The 16,736-nt window shown below is 33.5% G+C and overlaps 1 protein-coding gene and 1 pseudogene across 1 annotated transcript; both read left to right on the plus strand.

The window, feature by feature from the left end:
* Positions 1 to 3,289: 3,289 nt before the first annotated feature.
* Positions 3,290 to 4,255, plus strand: LOC148611227 (uncharacterized; annotated as a pseudogene).
* A 6,000-nt stretch (positions 4,256 to 10,255) lies between these two features.
* Positions 10,256 to 13,702, plus strand: LOC148611228 (uncharacterized). The gene is made up of 3 exons (XM_088591535.1): positions 10,256 to 10,598; positions 11,310 to 11,453; positions 13,141 to 13,702. The coding sequence occupies exons 1-3, from the start codon at positions 10,271 to 10,273 to the stop codon at positions 13,314 to 13,316; spliced, it is 648 nt and encodes a 215-aa protein (XP_088447661.1). The 5' UTR covers positions 10,256 to 10,270; the 3' UTR covers positions 13,317 to 13,702.
* Positions 13,703 to 16,736: the final 3,034 nt, after the last annotated feature.

Consider the following 16,736-nt stretch of genomic DNA (forward strand, 5'->3'; position numbering starts at 1 on the left):
AATATATAAAGTATATCTAACTCATTGCATTAAATGAAACATGACACAATAAATTATGTTCTTCAATTTTTGGTTTATCTGATTTATTACCCCTAATATGTATCATAAAAACGCCCCTTGTAGTCACTGACGTAGTTGAATTGAAGATAAATTGATTCAAAATTAAGATGACTTAAACCATATGAATTTAAATTAGCCATGTGGTCACGTGACCGTGCTACGTCGTTGGTTACGTGGGGCTTCTGCACTTTTTACATGAGAGTGGAAATATTGAAATTTTTGGTTTGCCATGCCAGCTAATGTATACTTCCCGTTGTATACCAATTTAAACACTTCGAGGAGTGAATGAAAAGCAATGACAGAAATATTTAGTAATTACATACAATAATGTGAAGACTAGAATCCACAGAGAGACGACACCACCTCTTTTCGAAGGTTACATCGAAATATTTTATTATGTTCTGTCATGTTCGATTGAACTTTTTACATAAAGTAAATTAAATTCACATCCTAAAATTTAAACTGATCCGATCTCGATCTTCAATGAAAATATGGATTTCATCCCATTTTACGGAACGTTACTCCAGACAAGTGTACCTGTATCCCGCAAGTAAAGCTATAAGATAATACGAACATGTTTATTTTTTATTGGTTTTTGATAGTTTTATTTGAGAACCCATAAAGGTTTCGTGCTGAAACTTCCTCGTGTTCTAAATCTTTTTGGCTAAAATTAAATATTTTAATTGACCGAAAAAAATATTGTTCGTACCAGAAATGCTCCCTTAAACTTACATAGGGTCGCCTATTCTAAATTGTGTATTGTGTCAAATTCTACAGATAAATTGTTTTATTTCAACATTCGTAAGACAAAAGAAATGCAATTATATTTCAATTATCGAAGTCATACACCTGTGTCACGAAGCGCCGAACCAATGTAAGATAAAAGAAGTCGCCCTCGCTTTCTCTTGGCCATAATTAAGTCTACCAGGCATGTTAATTGATACAACCCAGCGGCAACGGAAGAACGACACACAGAGTGTCACTATTTTATTTGCACCCTCCTGTTCAAGTCCTAAAAGTAGTGTGCAAAGTAGTTGTGTATTTGCCACGCGGGGTGTAGGTTAAATTTTTGAAATATTCTGTTAGAGTGAGTGCAATATATAGATATCTTTTATGGTAAAATTAGCGAGAAATTAAAGTTTCAACCTAAAACCGCTTAAATCTACCTCTGACAACCCATGCATTGCAAATTTTAAGGGGAGCACGCTCGCCACGCCCCCGCCTGAATCCGCCCCTGATTGGATCACTCTGCATTATAATATAAGCTATTTTTAAAGATTTTTTTATTTTTTATCGGGCACGTGTATACATTTTCAATGCACCCAAATGGAGATTGAGAACCAATGACGTAGCATTTCCATATATGGTAAGTGGGTGTTACTTCCTGTTTTCATTTATGCATATTGATAACACAAATGAATCATTCTAACTTTATTATAACTTTGTTATACTCGTGTCTAAACATACTTTAGTTTTTTTTATAAATATAAACGTTTAAAAAAATAAAAGTTTTGTGTCATGTCTCCTGTAAGTGGGGGATTGCATGAAATCTTGATTATTTACAAATTGTCTTGGCTAGCTTCGCTCGGCCTTTAATTCTATACAATAAGATAACAATATTATTTTTTTACAATATTATGAATAATATGTATACTATTAGTAATATCGTGTAATTATTACACAAAATACATGTACTGATTTTCCCCCAAATAACCTTGGAGTTGAACAGGGCGTTAATCTAAGCTATAATTCATTCAAGATATTCATTACTGATCTACAAATGTATTTAAAGTACTTCAGGTCCAATTCTGACCCAATTGGTGGATTATACGGTCTTGACTATCCTTGCGTTTAAATGCACGCTGGGAGCGTTCGTTTATCGTGCGTTTGGTGAGCGGTTAGCGTGCGTTTGGGTATCGTGCATGCAGGAAACTTCAACGTCTCAAGGAGTGTAGTAGGAGTTCGCGCAGCCCAGCCTTCCGGATACCTGACCGAAGAACTCAGTCAGAGTATGTCCTAATACCGGCAGGGATGCTCTGTTGACGCTCTGGCCAACTCCCAGACCCCACGTGTATCCGAGAGCGTTTTCACACTCTGACTATTTGGGAGTAAGTCAACGTGTAGAGTGAAAAAAAAATCAAACTCTACGAAATTCTCGTCTTACATATTGCCTCATGTACACAGATGATGTAGTTTTATTATCATCATCAGTATCTGGACTCCAAGATAAACTGAACATGTTGGAAAAAATTCTAAATATTGGTGTCTTGACAATAAATCTAAATACATTGTGTAAATCCAAAATATTGATATTCAACAAGGCAGGTAGACACATTAAACATTAATTGTATTTAGGTGCATAAACTTTTGCTCATCGGTTCTTTTTCCTATGCTCAGAATGGGTCTCAAAGCTTATTTTAAACGTTGTAAAGATTTTATTTCACTGAATCCTGATCCTAAATTTCTCTACATGCATTTGATCATACGGTGAAATCAATTTTACTTCATGGAGTAAAATTTGGGGCACTTTTAATACTTTCACTAACAGAATTCAAAAAAATAACTCTTTATCAGTTGATATATACAAGAGAATTCCTGGTGAAAAGTTGTATATGAAACTTTGTAAAGACGTTAAAAGGAGATAGCAGGCTTCGATACTTGTGTAAATCAACTACATATGCAATATTTAGAACAGAACTATACAATGTTAAGGAACAAAACTTTATTCTTAGTACAGTTAGCGAGAAAAAATGTTGAAATCGAGAAAAAAAGTGTCAAGACTTGTATGAAAAGCTGCAGACTTATGATGATGTTGCCACTGTTACTAGCGATCAGAATTTAGAGATAATGACATTGAAAGACACCACACATATTTGTTAGATCGAATCAAATGTTTAGAAAGTAAACTACCGAAAATGAATCAACAATGTTTTGATGTAAACCAAATGCAACCAAAAACAAAATTTCGGACACTTAAATTACTGAAAAACGAATCAGAAAGAGCCTTGTGGTTTTTGGAATCTTTTGGATTTAAACCGGTAGATCTCAGATTAAAAAATTAAAATGGAAATATACTTTCCTTGCACTTTGACAGAAAATGCTAACTATTCAAGTCTGGATGAGGCTAAGGAGAAAATAAGAAAATTAGTGTTAATTATGGACAAATTCTGTATAAGTGGTGCAGCGTACCACGAACTTGCTACAAAGTCGCGACGATTTGAACAAGTCTATGGAAATTGAGCGTTTACCAGGAAACGTTCCAGGGGCTATGGTAAATGTAAATTGGTGTAAAGTTTCTCCAGCTGACATGAGTAAACCACGACAATACTACAGTTCGGAAAATTTCGGGCCATCGATAGATGAAATAAAGAAAAATGCAATTTTGAAGTCTGGGAAAGTCGTATTCGGAAGCAAACTCTGTCCCCTTTTGGATTTACCTATTGAAAATTACGGGGTATATAAACTCCATTTAATGCCGATAATTACAGATGTTATGCTACGAAATCTCATTAATGACACAAAAGCTCTCCATGATTTCGCGAAGGTGAAAGCTGTAAGTTTGATAGTATTGAAAAATTGACTATCTTAATTAAAAACTGTGGTATAAAATTCGCAACATGGAAAAACAAAGCAGGTGAAATTGAATGGACAAGTCTTTCTGGCAAAGACAATCTCAAGTTATTGACAAATTTGCCCGTTTTAATTGATGGATTCTGATGCCATTCATTCCGACACGAAAGAACAAGTCGTTACATTGTGGAAAAAATTTCTGTCAGTTTACCGAGCATTGGTCAATGATTGTGAATGGAGTGCGGAACGTGTATTCAACAAATGTCGGGAGTGGGTTAAAACTTCCTTGTCGATTGGTAAAAATTCAAAGAGATTGGAATACGTACCTAACAATGTTACACCTATGCACTGCTTAGTTTACCATGTGCCGTACTTTATCGAAAAGCATGGATCATTAAAGCCTTTTCCCGGACAGGCCGTCGAGAAAACCAATGACGTAGTAAAGCATCTTCACCAGAAGAAACGTAACAAATGGGATTCGCCTGTATGCTGCTTGTTGGCACGAAAACGGCTAGAGTACGGATTCAGTGATAACATAGACAGAAGTAGACGAAACTATGAAAAAAAGGCGGAATGGTGGAATGAACCTATTCGAGAGGCTCGAGCTGCAAAGATGAAAAAATAACGGACGAAATTGAAGATATCGATATAGAAAACCGCAGGAATAAACAAGATGTAAATTTAGAAGACATGACAGAACTCTGTCTTCATCTTTAAAGCCAACATGGCATAACCACCAAAGTCAGAAATGGTAAAAAATCGTTAGAAATGATCATGTCGGGGTCTAATTCATAACCTATACTTTTTTAAGTAACCTTAGTAATATTTCATATGAAGAACATTGTATACATTGGAAAACTGTGAAGATTATCGTTTTATACGCGTCTGGATTTAAGTAATCAATTTGTGATCGGCATTTGAATTTACATAAATTGCTGTACATTTGTTATTGAATATAAAAATATATCCCTGGAGGCTTCGTTACAGGGTTTTAATTTCATAAAAAGTTTCAATTCATGCCATCTCATTTTTCTGTTAAATACTAGTACACATTTACTTTTGAAAATTACTGCATGCGACAACGAGTCTTAAACTGTCTTTTTCGATACCATATACAATTCGGGCAACGTACAAACTCATGACAAAGCCCTGTTGCTGATCCGGGGATCGAAACCATTAAAAACAACTTCTAACCTTTAATTCAGATAACCACTAATTATCTACTGTACAATTGAATACAACTATACCAGGTTATATATATCCTCACCCCCGGGCCATCCAATTTTGTTGGAATGATTTATTAGTATCGAGCAGAATGTTGGAAAAAATTAACAAATATTAGATAATAAATCCCCTGATGCTACTCTAGATGTAATTATCTGCTGAAATACAACGGAATTGAGGTTAAGCAGGTTAGATCCTGAAAAAAAACTTACACAAACAAGCGAAAATCCAATTCGAAACCAAATTATAAACTATAATTAAAAAAAAAGGAAAAAATGAAATTGTATTGCATAGAAAAACTGGAAGTATATATATTGGGTGAACGGTCCTTTTTAAAAAATCTGGATGCAAAACTTAATGCCCCCTTTTTTTACTTCTTCTAATCTGATTTTTCCACCACATTGTAATATACTACTGTAACATTGCTTCGAACATTTACAGTGTACGTTGTTTATATAGTCCATTGCAATAAAGATAAGTTTATTAACACACATATATTCCCGCTGACATCGTTTATCCTGAACATATGTGAAAAGATAAGCCATAAAACTGGACTTCAGTAAAAAAAAAAAAAAAACAACGACAAAATAACATTTTTTCAATCAAAAAAAGACACAAAAATTAGAAATTTTAAAATGTTTTTAATTACAGCTTTGGAAAGTATATTAAACGAACTATTTTCAATATCAATTAAGAGATTTTTTGGGTTCGGGTCGTGCGTGCTATGTTTTTTAGTTGACCTCTGATGCGTCTGTTCCATTAATTTCCTTTACTTTCTGTTTTTATAAGAGTGGTCAACTTCAAAGTATAAAAGACACCAAAATTAAATAGCTTATTTTATTTTTAAAATATTCATGATAAAGGGTTTTAAAGAGAATGAAAGTCATAGCAATTAATAAGCTGTACTTTCTGTCACAAAAAGATAAAGCGATTTTTTTTTCTAAGTTCCTACAACTTTTCCCATTACATTCAATGGTAACTGTAGATTCAGGAACCCCTGGGAAGCAAAACTAATTGGTGACAAAAAATATGAACAACTACATTTAGATGGGGAACTTTCTACATATTTTAAATTTAAAAACAAAATTGGGATGGAAAAATGTCTTTCTCTAATGTAGGAAAAACCTAACCAAGCTAAGAATTTCTGCAAATCAATTCAGAGTGGAAATGGAAACTGAAAGATATCAGGGAACTCTTCGGCGAGATAGATTATGCTTAAGATGGGCCTCTAGTAATGAAATAAACAATAAAACTCATTTTTTTATTTAATTGTTCAAAACTGAATAACGATAAAATCACTCTTCATACAAGCATGATGATGATGATGATGATTCTTGATATTATATTGATTCATGATTAGGTGTAGCATATAGATATCAGTGTATTATTTGAATTGCACTCAAAGTTGATGTCTAATTTTTTTTATCATAATATGGCCCTTAAACCGTTAAGTATCTACCCTTGACGACTTTTGCAACAGATTACTTGTTTGTTTGCATAAGGTACAGGGAAATTTTATTAATATGGTTCAATCATCCTTTATTAGTACACAATTCAAATGCACATCACCCCAAGCGAATTCATGCTATTACATTATCTATAGCCTAACACATCATACTTGATAAACATACTCATGTACACAATTGCGCATATTTTTAATGTAAAATATGGTATATTTTTTGAATCATATATGGTTGAATTGTTATTGTGTCCATAGCGGTCCATTGATTAAATAACACTAAAACAATAAAGTTGAAAACGCTAGCACTTTCCGTATATCCGTTACACATTATAAAGCTAGGGCATCATTGCAGATAACTGAGTTGACAATTCGACTGTCTTTGTGGATATAAACCACTAAAATCCACCAAAAAAATTTCCGTAACACAGTTTTAGCCAATAATTTGAACGATATGACCATCAGCTTACAATTCCTATATTTGGTTTAATTTTTGTTTTTGTTTTCGTGCTAACATATACAATGTATACTCAATACTGTCAGACCCGGTTTGCACTCAAACATTTTTTTGTATACATGTGGTATTTGTTATTCATGACGGACTGAGGGGTTTCTTAACGTCCTTCGCTATCATTTTGGGTCTCTCACGGATGATGAAAAGCATCGAAGCGTTTACGCAGACCACGAGTACAGTCATACCGTGAATGTGGGTCATTGTGTATTCAGGGGAAATTATAGTAGTCATGTGATTTCATTTATTCTGAAATTCTTTAAATGCATTAATAGGTGACTTAATGTCGATCCGTGATCCAATGATCCAAATTGTGATCTGCACGCTTATACTGTACAGTTGTGAATCTTTGACCCATCAAAATACTTTTTGGGATAAAATCAAGTTTCAATTGCATGTAAGACAAATAGGTAAGTGAACTTACTGATGAATGCCAGTCAATTTATGAGAAATCTCTAAGGCCGAAAAAAAATATTATGTTTCCGATCACCATTCTGAAATTTTGTAGGGTCGGTAGGTAGGGGTTTATTTTTATTTAAAACTTTTGAAATGAAATAAGTCATTATAGTGACACCAAACTCAGAATACAATGAAAACCAAGTATGCAAAGACTAAACAACTACATGGTAATAATTTTAGACTTAGTCCACGGCCAAATCTCATTTGGGATTCGGCGCTTGAGATATTTTTTTTTATTTTAATGGCGGTGGTCTGAGCTCATTTTATTATGATATTGTACACATGTGTATGCAAGCTAAAATACATGCACATGCAATGTTCTTTAAAAATGTTGTATAGTCAGAGTGATGTCAGATGACGTTTTCCTAAGAATATTCAATAGACAATAATTTTTAATTGCACAGTTAGATTTACTGTTGCACTCAATCAACAAATGCGGGCATTGATATACAACTACATGTATATTAAATTTATTATTATTATTATTATTGTAAAGTATTAAGTAACAGTCTTTGAAAGAATCATGCAAAATCTGAAAAATGTGAGACACGCCAAAAAGGCTACATATTTTCATTTTTGTAATTAAGTTGTTTTATGGGTCTATACTATGAAATATGTAATTATTCATTCAAATCTGCCGCTATTAGGAGATAATCAACACTGAAATTTAATAGATTCTATTGTATTTGAGATGAGAGTCACTTACAGAATTACCTCCCTTAATTTTGAAATCTACAGTGCATTCTATATGATTTTTATCTCATATGAAGAACTGAATGTAAATTTCTGTTTACTATGGCTATTCAAACAAAATATCAAAAATAAAAATATGTAAACTTTTTACCCATTAATCACGTTTTGCATGATTCTTAGCTGGAGTACTACTTAAATATAGATGTCTACTCTTTTTTTCTTTTCTTATATTTGCAGATAGACATATATTGATGAATCGCTTTTCTGTTAAAAGGATGAAGGTTTTGTTTAGTATCAAAACTACACACGTAAAAATAAGTAAGTATTATTAAATTGTGAAGATTAACAGGATTTAATGAAATAGAGATTCTAAAGAAAGTCAATGACAGTGTTTTGAAATACTGAATGTACATACATGTTACGTTGGTTCTGAAACCAAACGATACTGGCAGTGCCTCTGGATATATTTTATACAGCTGCAAAACAAGTACTATAGTATACAGTTTTTGTCCTAGGAAACATTTTTCAGGCTACAAATGTATATAACTATTTAGAAGTTGATTAAAATTGTGTGATACAAAATTTAGTTAAAATATTGATTTTAAAGTGTTAACTGTGAGTCAGTATCGATGGATTTAGTATTAACGTCCTTCATGTACCGGTATTGTAATTTTGTTTCATAAGAATTTCGAATGTTATCTGATGAGTACATGACTGTAAGTGGGAATTTGATTCCATAATGCAGTTTTATTCTCTTTTGCTAGAGAACAGTTTAACTAGGACTAATGTAAAAGCAAAGACCTTATAGATGTAAATTCTTAGCAAATCACACACTACCAACTTGGTCCTGAGGAAGAGTAATTGACAGGCTTTTTAGGGAATTGAAAATGTTTTCATGCGATGACTTTATAGTTATGGTTGATCAATTGTTATGAAATTTTGATATGATTTTACTTACTATTAAAGTAATGCTCTTATTTGATTTTGAGTTTATGGCCCCTACCATTTTAAAATAAAGGCCATCCATGTAACTGACGGATACCACACTGTAGGTTTCTGTTAATCTAAAAAAAAACTGAGAGTCCAGATTTTTATCAAGCTAACCTGTATAAAGTGAAATGGTCAATCCTTAATGCATCCACGCAAGTACACTTTCAAGGAAGAAACATTGTAATATGTATATGACTTGTCTTATGGCAATCCATAGTGGAATTTGTTCCCCATTTAGATGTTTGTTTAGTAACACATCTTAATGGATATTTATTAACACGTGCGTAGTCTGTGTCCACACTTGTATGAATCTAATAAAATTTGAACTTTGTATACGTCCCTAACCTGAAAAATACGATCCACACCTGAGAGTATGTTAGCTGTTGTAGAATGATGTGAATAAAGATACTTCGTACACCCTCGACCCCACCAATGTTTGGAATCAAGGTATGCAAAAAAGATTGTCTTTGAAGTTATGATTGTTTCTGGATCAATATCAATGGATATTCCTTTCGCCATTATGTCCTAAAGAACAAGATCAAGATTATTAGCTCTTAGGTAAAAGCTTACAAAAACTACACAAAAATAATACCTCAATGAAAATGTACAGAGTAGAAAGATCTCAACAAGGGAAAAACTTCAACTGTCGAAAAATACCACAACTGTAAGAGTTTGTGAAACTCTATGTACTTTTAAATTAATTTGTAATTAACCATATTACCAGAAAGTTAGCAGATGAAGTGATGATAGTTACATTTTTTTTTAAATTGTACTTACATATTTTTATGAATTCTGCAACAATAGTTAGAACTATTAAAAAGGAAAAAAAAACACAGCTCTTTAATTCATGACAATGGATAATAAGTCAGTATTTCATATGGGTGACTTTCAAATATAGAATGATAAAAAAAACAAAAACAAAAACAAAAAAAAAAAAACAAAAAAAAAAAACACAAGAGTGGGTTGACACTTTACAGAGGTACCGATTCTAAGACCATATAAGACAATTCTTGCATTTCTCATATGAGGAAGAAATGCTACAAGCAAAATCGATCAGAAAAGTATGTAAATAAATAATTAAAATATGTGCAAAATAACAGAAATTTGATGGCTATTAAGCATAGATAAATTGCACAATTTATGTTTTTATTCATACATTAACTCGAAGTGACAGTATCCCTTAGAACATTTCTGTAAATATTAAACCAACGTATGAACCAGAGACGGTTAAAATTTGCATTGCGCGTACTAAAGAGGAGTGGTTTGGTGATAATATAAAGCCAGCTTCCAGAAAATCTGCGCAAATGCCTACAGTACGGATCTTCAACTACGACTCGCAAACAGCTAGACCTCCGTCAGCAGCGAAGACCACTTCATTGAATCCAATATCTACGGAAACAGTCGAGAAAAACATGACATGTTGGTCAGGTTGCTGTACTCACTATGCCAGAGCGGGGTTCTGCCTGTGTTTAGTTATATTAGCATTCCTATTGGATGTTATTGGCTTTGCTACTCCATACTGGTATAAGATGTCTACTCCAATAGGAATGACTTTTGCGGGCTTGTGGAAAGAGTGTGTCAACAATGCTGGCGTAGTAACATGCACTAACTTACCAACTGGAAGTTCAGAAAGTAAGTACATGTGCATAACAAGGCAATTTATCCCGATAAACAATTTGAACTACCTCGTCATTTCCGATACGCTATAAATTTAATGTTCTTTTGGGTAATGAGAAAGAAGTTCTGATTGTCCCGACAGCGAGTAAACGTTGTGGAAAGGGAATTCTTCCAGACCATTAGTACGTGAAATTACGAAGAAGGCAGTAATACTGCATTGTTTGCCAATGACGCGGGCTTACACTAGCAATTCGATAGGTCAGGGGAAAATACACATAACAAGGCAAGAAAAAAACACTGGTGAATCCAATTTTCTGACACTCACCCCCATTATAGATCACCACAATAAATTTCTATTTTCTAATTTCTGCACACGTACAGCCGCCTTGGGTTGTGCCTGAAAACACCCCCGGTGTTTCATGAACCTGGTGCGGATACACAGGGTTGAACCAGGTTAACGCCTTTCCCCATCAAAATTGGGATTTTTTGCATGAAATCTTGATTTAAAAAAAAAATCTACGCCCCATTCTCCCTAAAAAATAAAAATACAAAAACCATGTATAGCTTCGCTTTATTCGGACTTAAATTATGTTTACGCCCGCTAATCTGAAATCATGGATCCACCCCTGAAAACTTGGCGATAAAAATTCGCTATCATTCGGTTCGTTATACACAAATTCAATCCCAAACTAACACCTACTGCACCCTTAAATATATTTTTTCTAGCATGGTTTAAAGCAAATCAAGGTTTACAGTCAATTGGTATGATTCTATTATTGGCTGGAGTTGTATTGACCCTCACGATGATTGTATGTTGTAAAGGTTATACTAAGATCAGGATTGCTGCCATTGTCCTCCTGTTGAGTGCTGGTGAGTAGTAATGTATATCTCAGGATTAATGCCATTGTCCTCTTGTTGAGTGCTGGTGAGTAGTAATGTATATCTCAGGATTGATGCCATTGTCCTCCTGCTGAGTGCTGGTGAGTAGTAATGTATATCTCAGGACTGCTGCCATTGTCCTACTGCTGAGTGCTGGTGAGTAGTAATGTATATCTCAGGATTGATGCCATTGTCCTCTTGTTGAGTGCTGGTGAGTAGTAATGTATATCTCAGGACTGCTGCCATTGTCCTCCTGCTGAGTGCTGGTGAGTAGTAATGTATATCTCAGGACTGCTGCCATTGTCCTCCTGTTGAGTGCTGGTAAGTAGTAATGTATATCTCAGGATTGATGCCATTGTCCTCCTGTTGAGTGCTGGTGAGTAGTAATGTATATCTCAGGACTGCTGCCGTTGTCCTCCTGCTGAGTGCTGGTGAGTAGTAATGTATATCTCAGGATTGCTGCCATTGTCCTCCTGTTGAGTGCTGGTAAGTAGTAATGTATATCTCAGGATTGCTGCCATTGTCCTCCTGCTGAGTGCTGGTGTGTAGTAATGTATATCTCAGGATTGATGCCATTGTCCTCCTGTTGAGTGCTGGTAAGTAGTAATGTATATCTCAGAATTGCTGCCATTGTCATTCTGTTGAGTGCTGGTAAGTAGTAATGTATATCTCAGGACTACTGCCGTTGTCCTCCTGTTGAGTGCTGGTGTGTAGTAATGTATATCTCAGGATTGCTGCCGTTGTCCTCCTGTTGAGTGCTGGTGTGTAGTAATGTATATCTCAGGACTGCTGCCATTGTCCTCCTGTTGAGTGCTGGTGTGTAGTAATGTATATCTGAGCGGCCATTGTCCTCCTGCTGAGTGCTGGTGAGTAGTAACGTATATCTGAGCGGCCAATGGTTGAGTGCTGGTAAGTAGTAATGTATATCTGAGCGGCCATTGGTTCTTTAGTATAACATACAACTATACTATTTCTAATGAAAGATAATATAAAAGTTTTTTTTCTAATTTACCCAACAAGAACAAGAAAAATATACTAATAGAGATTTCATTAATGTAGATTAAGGTTCAAATAGAAGTACAAACATTAAAAATGTACTTAATGATGTTTTAAAATGCACGATAAGGGTTTAAATTGCACTGAAACTGAGAGGTTTTTAGTGTGCATGTTTTAATTTGTCTGCTTGAGAGCATTTTTTTTATCTGTTTACAGTCTTATTCCGTATGCCGTGTTTTCCTGTGTTTTGTCATGTCATGGTATTTTTATAGAAATTAATGTTTTAATTAGTACAAATAAATCCTTATGTCTTAGAGACGAAATGATGCGCAATAATTCATGATTTAATTTCAACAGCAGCAGGATATTTACTTTGTCTACATCCGAGTAACAACATTTTTTTCGCTGAGATATAAAATAATATTTTAAAGACAATGCTCAGCATCCCTCCTTTTTTCCTTGATAATTACTGGTAGGTGCCTTAGAGCGATGGCGAATTCGATCGTGCGTGCATATTAGGGTTTGTAAATATAATCATACTCGAAAATTTAAAATTGAATCATCATTTTAGAATAGGACAATTGTTAAATATGAATTATATTTTGAGTAATTCATCTCTCACCGGTTCGTGATAGGCCTACTTCAATTTTGTTTTGTATAATATTTCATTACTTTTTTGCAGCTACATTTATTTTGATTGGAGTGATTATCTATGGTGCTGAATCTGTTGACATGATAACGTCTAACCTCCACTTTTCATTCGCGTTCGTCGTTTCGGCTGCTGGTCTGGCTATTGTTGGAGCCATCTGTTTGTGTATGGGCATCCATGATTCTTGGGAAACTGACGAGATAGAGTAACCTTAAAAACAACGATTAGGGACAGGAGAACACGTTTTCTTGCTACCATAAATAAACTCGATTTCTTGATTTTTTAGTCTGTAAATTATTCACGTAGTTCGGCAATTAAATGCTCAAAAGTAAACACTTTTATCATATTCCGTCCAAATAATGTACATAGGTTAACCGTGCTTACTTGTCATTGCAGAAAAGAAGCTTCGATTTTTGTTTTGTTCTACTAAAAATTCAGCTGTCTTACCCATAAAATATGTAGTGTCAGTTCTGTGAGAGAATTTAGTATAATGAATGATATTTGTATTATGTACATGATTTTGGGGTACCATAGCTGAACAAAGTGAATGTTGTACTTTGATCAAGTAAATAAAGTCATCTTCGATTATGAATAATTATTATGCCTTTTTTACGTTTACTGTACGGAAAATTTCTAATTACCAGGTTTTAATTTCCTCTTTATAATTTACAACATTTTGCCCCATTATTCTAAATGTTGTTAACATTAAGTGTCAGTCTATTAGTTGATTCAGATAGTGAGGGTATGTCAATCAATAATTTTATGCCTGTACTCACATTTATAAAACGAATAATACTTTTTTGTTGTTGTTAGTATTTTAGGGGTCGCGACTTCTAACACCAAATGTGATGGTTGCTCCTGTTTTTTGTTGTTTATTCTATTCTTTCCTGTTTTGTTTTACTTTTGTCCCATATTCATCTTTTATATAAAAGACTTCATTTGACCCAAACGTTTCGTGCTAATTCGCCTTATTACGCGAAAAATGCGCGTTTTTATGGGTAGGTTTCGCGTTATAATAATGTGATTTTATTTAATCTACGAAAATTGAGCTCAATGGGTTTTCTGAAAAAAAAAAAACACTTCTTCGCACCCATTGTTCGTTGTACATTTAATATGTAACCAAAATCTTGTTCATATACCTGCCACAAAAATATATTTTAAACTAATACTCAAGTGCATACATTATTATTTATGAAGCTGAGATAAGCGTACTTATCTTCATAGATGTTCAACAATATATGCAGCTCTTATAATACTTTCGATGTATAAAACATGGTGCCAAACTTACCGTGTTTAATGATCCGGTGCTAAAAAGTTATTGCGCATGCATCCATTTGAACTTAGCATTTAAGGTCAAGATATTTCAATTATGCACTCTGCATATTTTCACGTTGAACATTTTTGCTACTACTCATAAACAATGCCGGCAATTCATGACAATTACATTTCCTTACCAATATCTCATGTTAATCTGACTTTTATTACCTTACCATTAACTATATGCATCCGAGAGAACAAAATAATTATACGTACAAACTTGCGGAAAGCCGAAATGTTTAAAATTATCAAGTAAATAGAATTTTAATAATTTGAGGCAACGGTAAAAAGTTGGTTTTTTTTTTTAAATACTATTATGCGACACGTTAGTTTCGAAAGTATGCCTTAAAATAGGTAGAGTGGTCAACGGTTTAAATACAATGACATCAAAACATAATCATTTTGATATATAACACTAGAGAAGGAAGAAGAAAAAAAAATACTACTATGATCACGGATGAAAATAGTATGTTAAGAATCTGGTCGGTGTTCAGCTCTTACCGGGAGGACGGATCATTTATATTGGTCTTCAAAAACATTACAAGGATCTTCAAGAGTATATTGGTCTTCAAAAACATTACAAGGATCTTCAAGAGCACTGGAATTGTTATTGGTACGGTAAGTCATATGTATAATACATTTTTTTCATTACCCCTTTCGGTTAAATATCATGATTCTTAGAAACATGGACTAGTCCAAAACATTCCCGACCTCTCATAACAGTAAAATATCCTCCTCGACAAAAATGGTGGTTCATGCAATTAACATTCGCTGTCAAGTTACTGATCAAGTGAATTTCACATAAAATATTTTATACTATATTTTGTCAGCATGTAAAGCAATAACCGGAGGAATTTATTACTTCCATTATAACAGTTTTTATTGCCAAAAGATGGTTTATTTATTGCATATGTTTACCTTTAATTTGTATTTTTTTCCAATAAATAGAAATAAGAGCCATCTAACAGTAAAACGGCGAAAACGGCTAAAACTATGAGCAGGATTAGCATTGCAACGACAAAATCATCATAACTGCAATGACAGTGTAATTTGTAAAAGCACTCGTGTAAGATTTGATACGGAAATTTGGGTTTATTTGTAAGACTATCGTAAGACATTTTTAATGACGTAGCAACGCAAATGTCAAGTGTCATAGTTCGTGTTTAAGATAAGTAAGAAGACATATGGCATGGGTCAGCAACTTTTAATGTTCAATAATATCCTGAAGATTTTTCAAACAATTTTTCCCAAATGCAACTGCTAAAAATAAAGTATTATTTGAACATTAAGTGATGTACCGCCACGTAATGGTGAAAAAGGGGTGACAAAAGTTCAAAATAATTATATTTTGAATTTTGTGCTGAAAATTGAACTCAGCCTAAATTTTATTCAACTTAACAACTGTACAAAACAATTGTAAAAAATATATATTAATCTGTTATCAAGTTGTTTTGGAATAAACAATATTTTATTCAGTATAAGGCTGAATAGGATCCGGTAGCAGGCAAAGCCTATATCAACCCTCTCCATAAATACAAGGTACAATATTTATATATATTGGTTAAGAGTAAAGGGAGGATTAATACGAACTCAACATCTTAGCATTGTTACTTGTTTACAAATGATTACAGCGTGTAAACTTTCATGTTCATTTTATCATCCACTTCATGTTCATTGCCTGAATATAGCTGAAATATTGCTGCTCGGGTGTTAAACCCCAACAAACAAACACACAAACAGTGTGTAATAATATATTATTGTTAAATGATTTTATTCCAATAAAATAATATTAATTTTAATTATAAGTGACAATTTTAAATCAGTGTTTAAATTTTGGACCAACCATGTTTATACTAATTTCTTTTCATCGTGACAATTTGTACACAACACATAATATTCAATGCACCTAAATGTAAAATAAGAGACTAAATTAGTATCATAATTAAGCATGAATTAAGTCTGAAAACATTTTCAAGGAAAGTGAAAGAAAAGAATATATATATATATAAGTGAGATTAGAAACATAAAAAAAGTAAAACTGAGCAGAAAAACTCAGTTTAGATGAGATTAAGGATTTTTAATAGAAGGTAGAAGTAAGGTGTGAAAGTGTTGAAATGGTTTAATCCAATGGTTTAAGTGAACAACATTTATCATTACTTCTAGCTGCAGGTTAAAAAAAATAATTGCGGTTATTTTTACTCATATCCTGCACTGAGGACGAACAAAATTATCAACTTGTTGCCGCAGAGCATAAGGATGTTGTCGATAGGGTAAAATGGAGCTATCATTTCTCTAAGGTATGCTGGTGCATG

Source organism: Perna viridis, chromosome 7 (assembly GCF_037379345.1).
Source record: "Perna viridis isolate PV_CMFRI_1.1 ecotype Kerala chromosome 7, ASM3737934v1, whole genome shotgun sequence".
NCBI lineage: Eukaryota > Metazoa > Mollusca > Bivalvia > Mytilida > Mytilidae > Perna > Perna viridis.

Bases quoted from the DNA above. Each gene is read 5' to 3' on its own strand.
- LOC148611228 (XM_088591535.1), top strand. From the start codon at position 10,271: ATGCCTACAGTACGGATCTTCAACTACGACTCGCAAACAGCTAGACCT. The intron at 10,599-11,309 runs GTAAGTACATGT...TATTTTTTCTAG, and splicing joins ACCAACTGGAAGTTCAGAAA to CATGGTTTAAAGCAAATCAA. The intron at 11,454-13,140 runs GTGAGTAGTAAT...ACTTTTTTGCAG, and splicing joins TGTCCTCCTGTTGAGTGCTG to CTACATTTATTTTGATTGGA.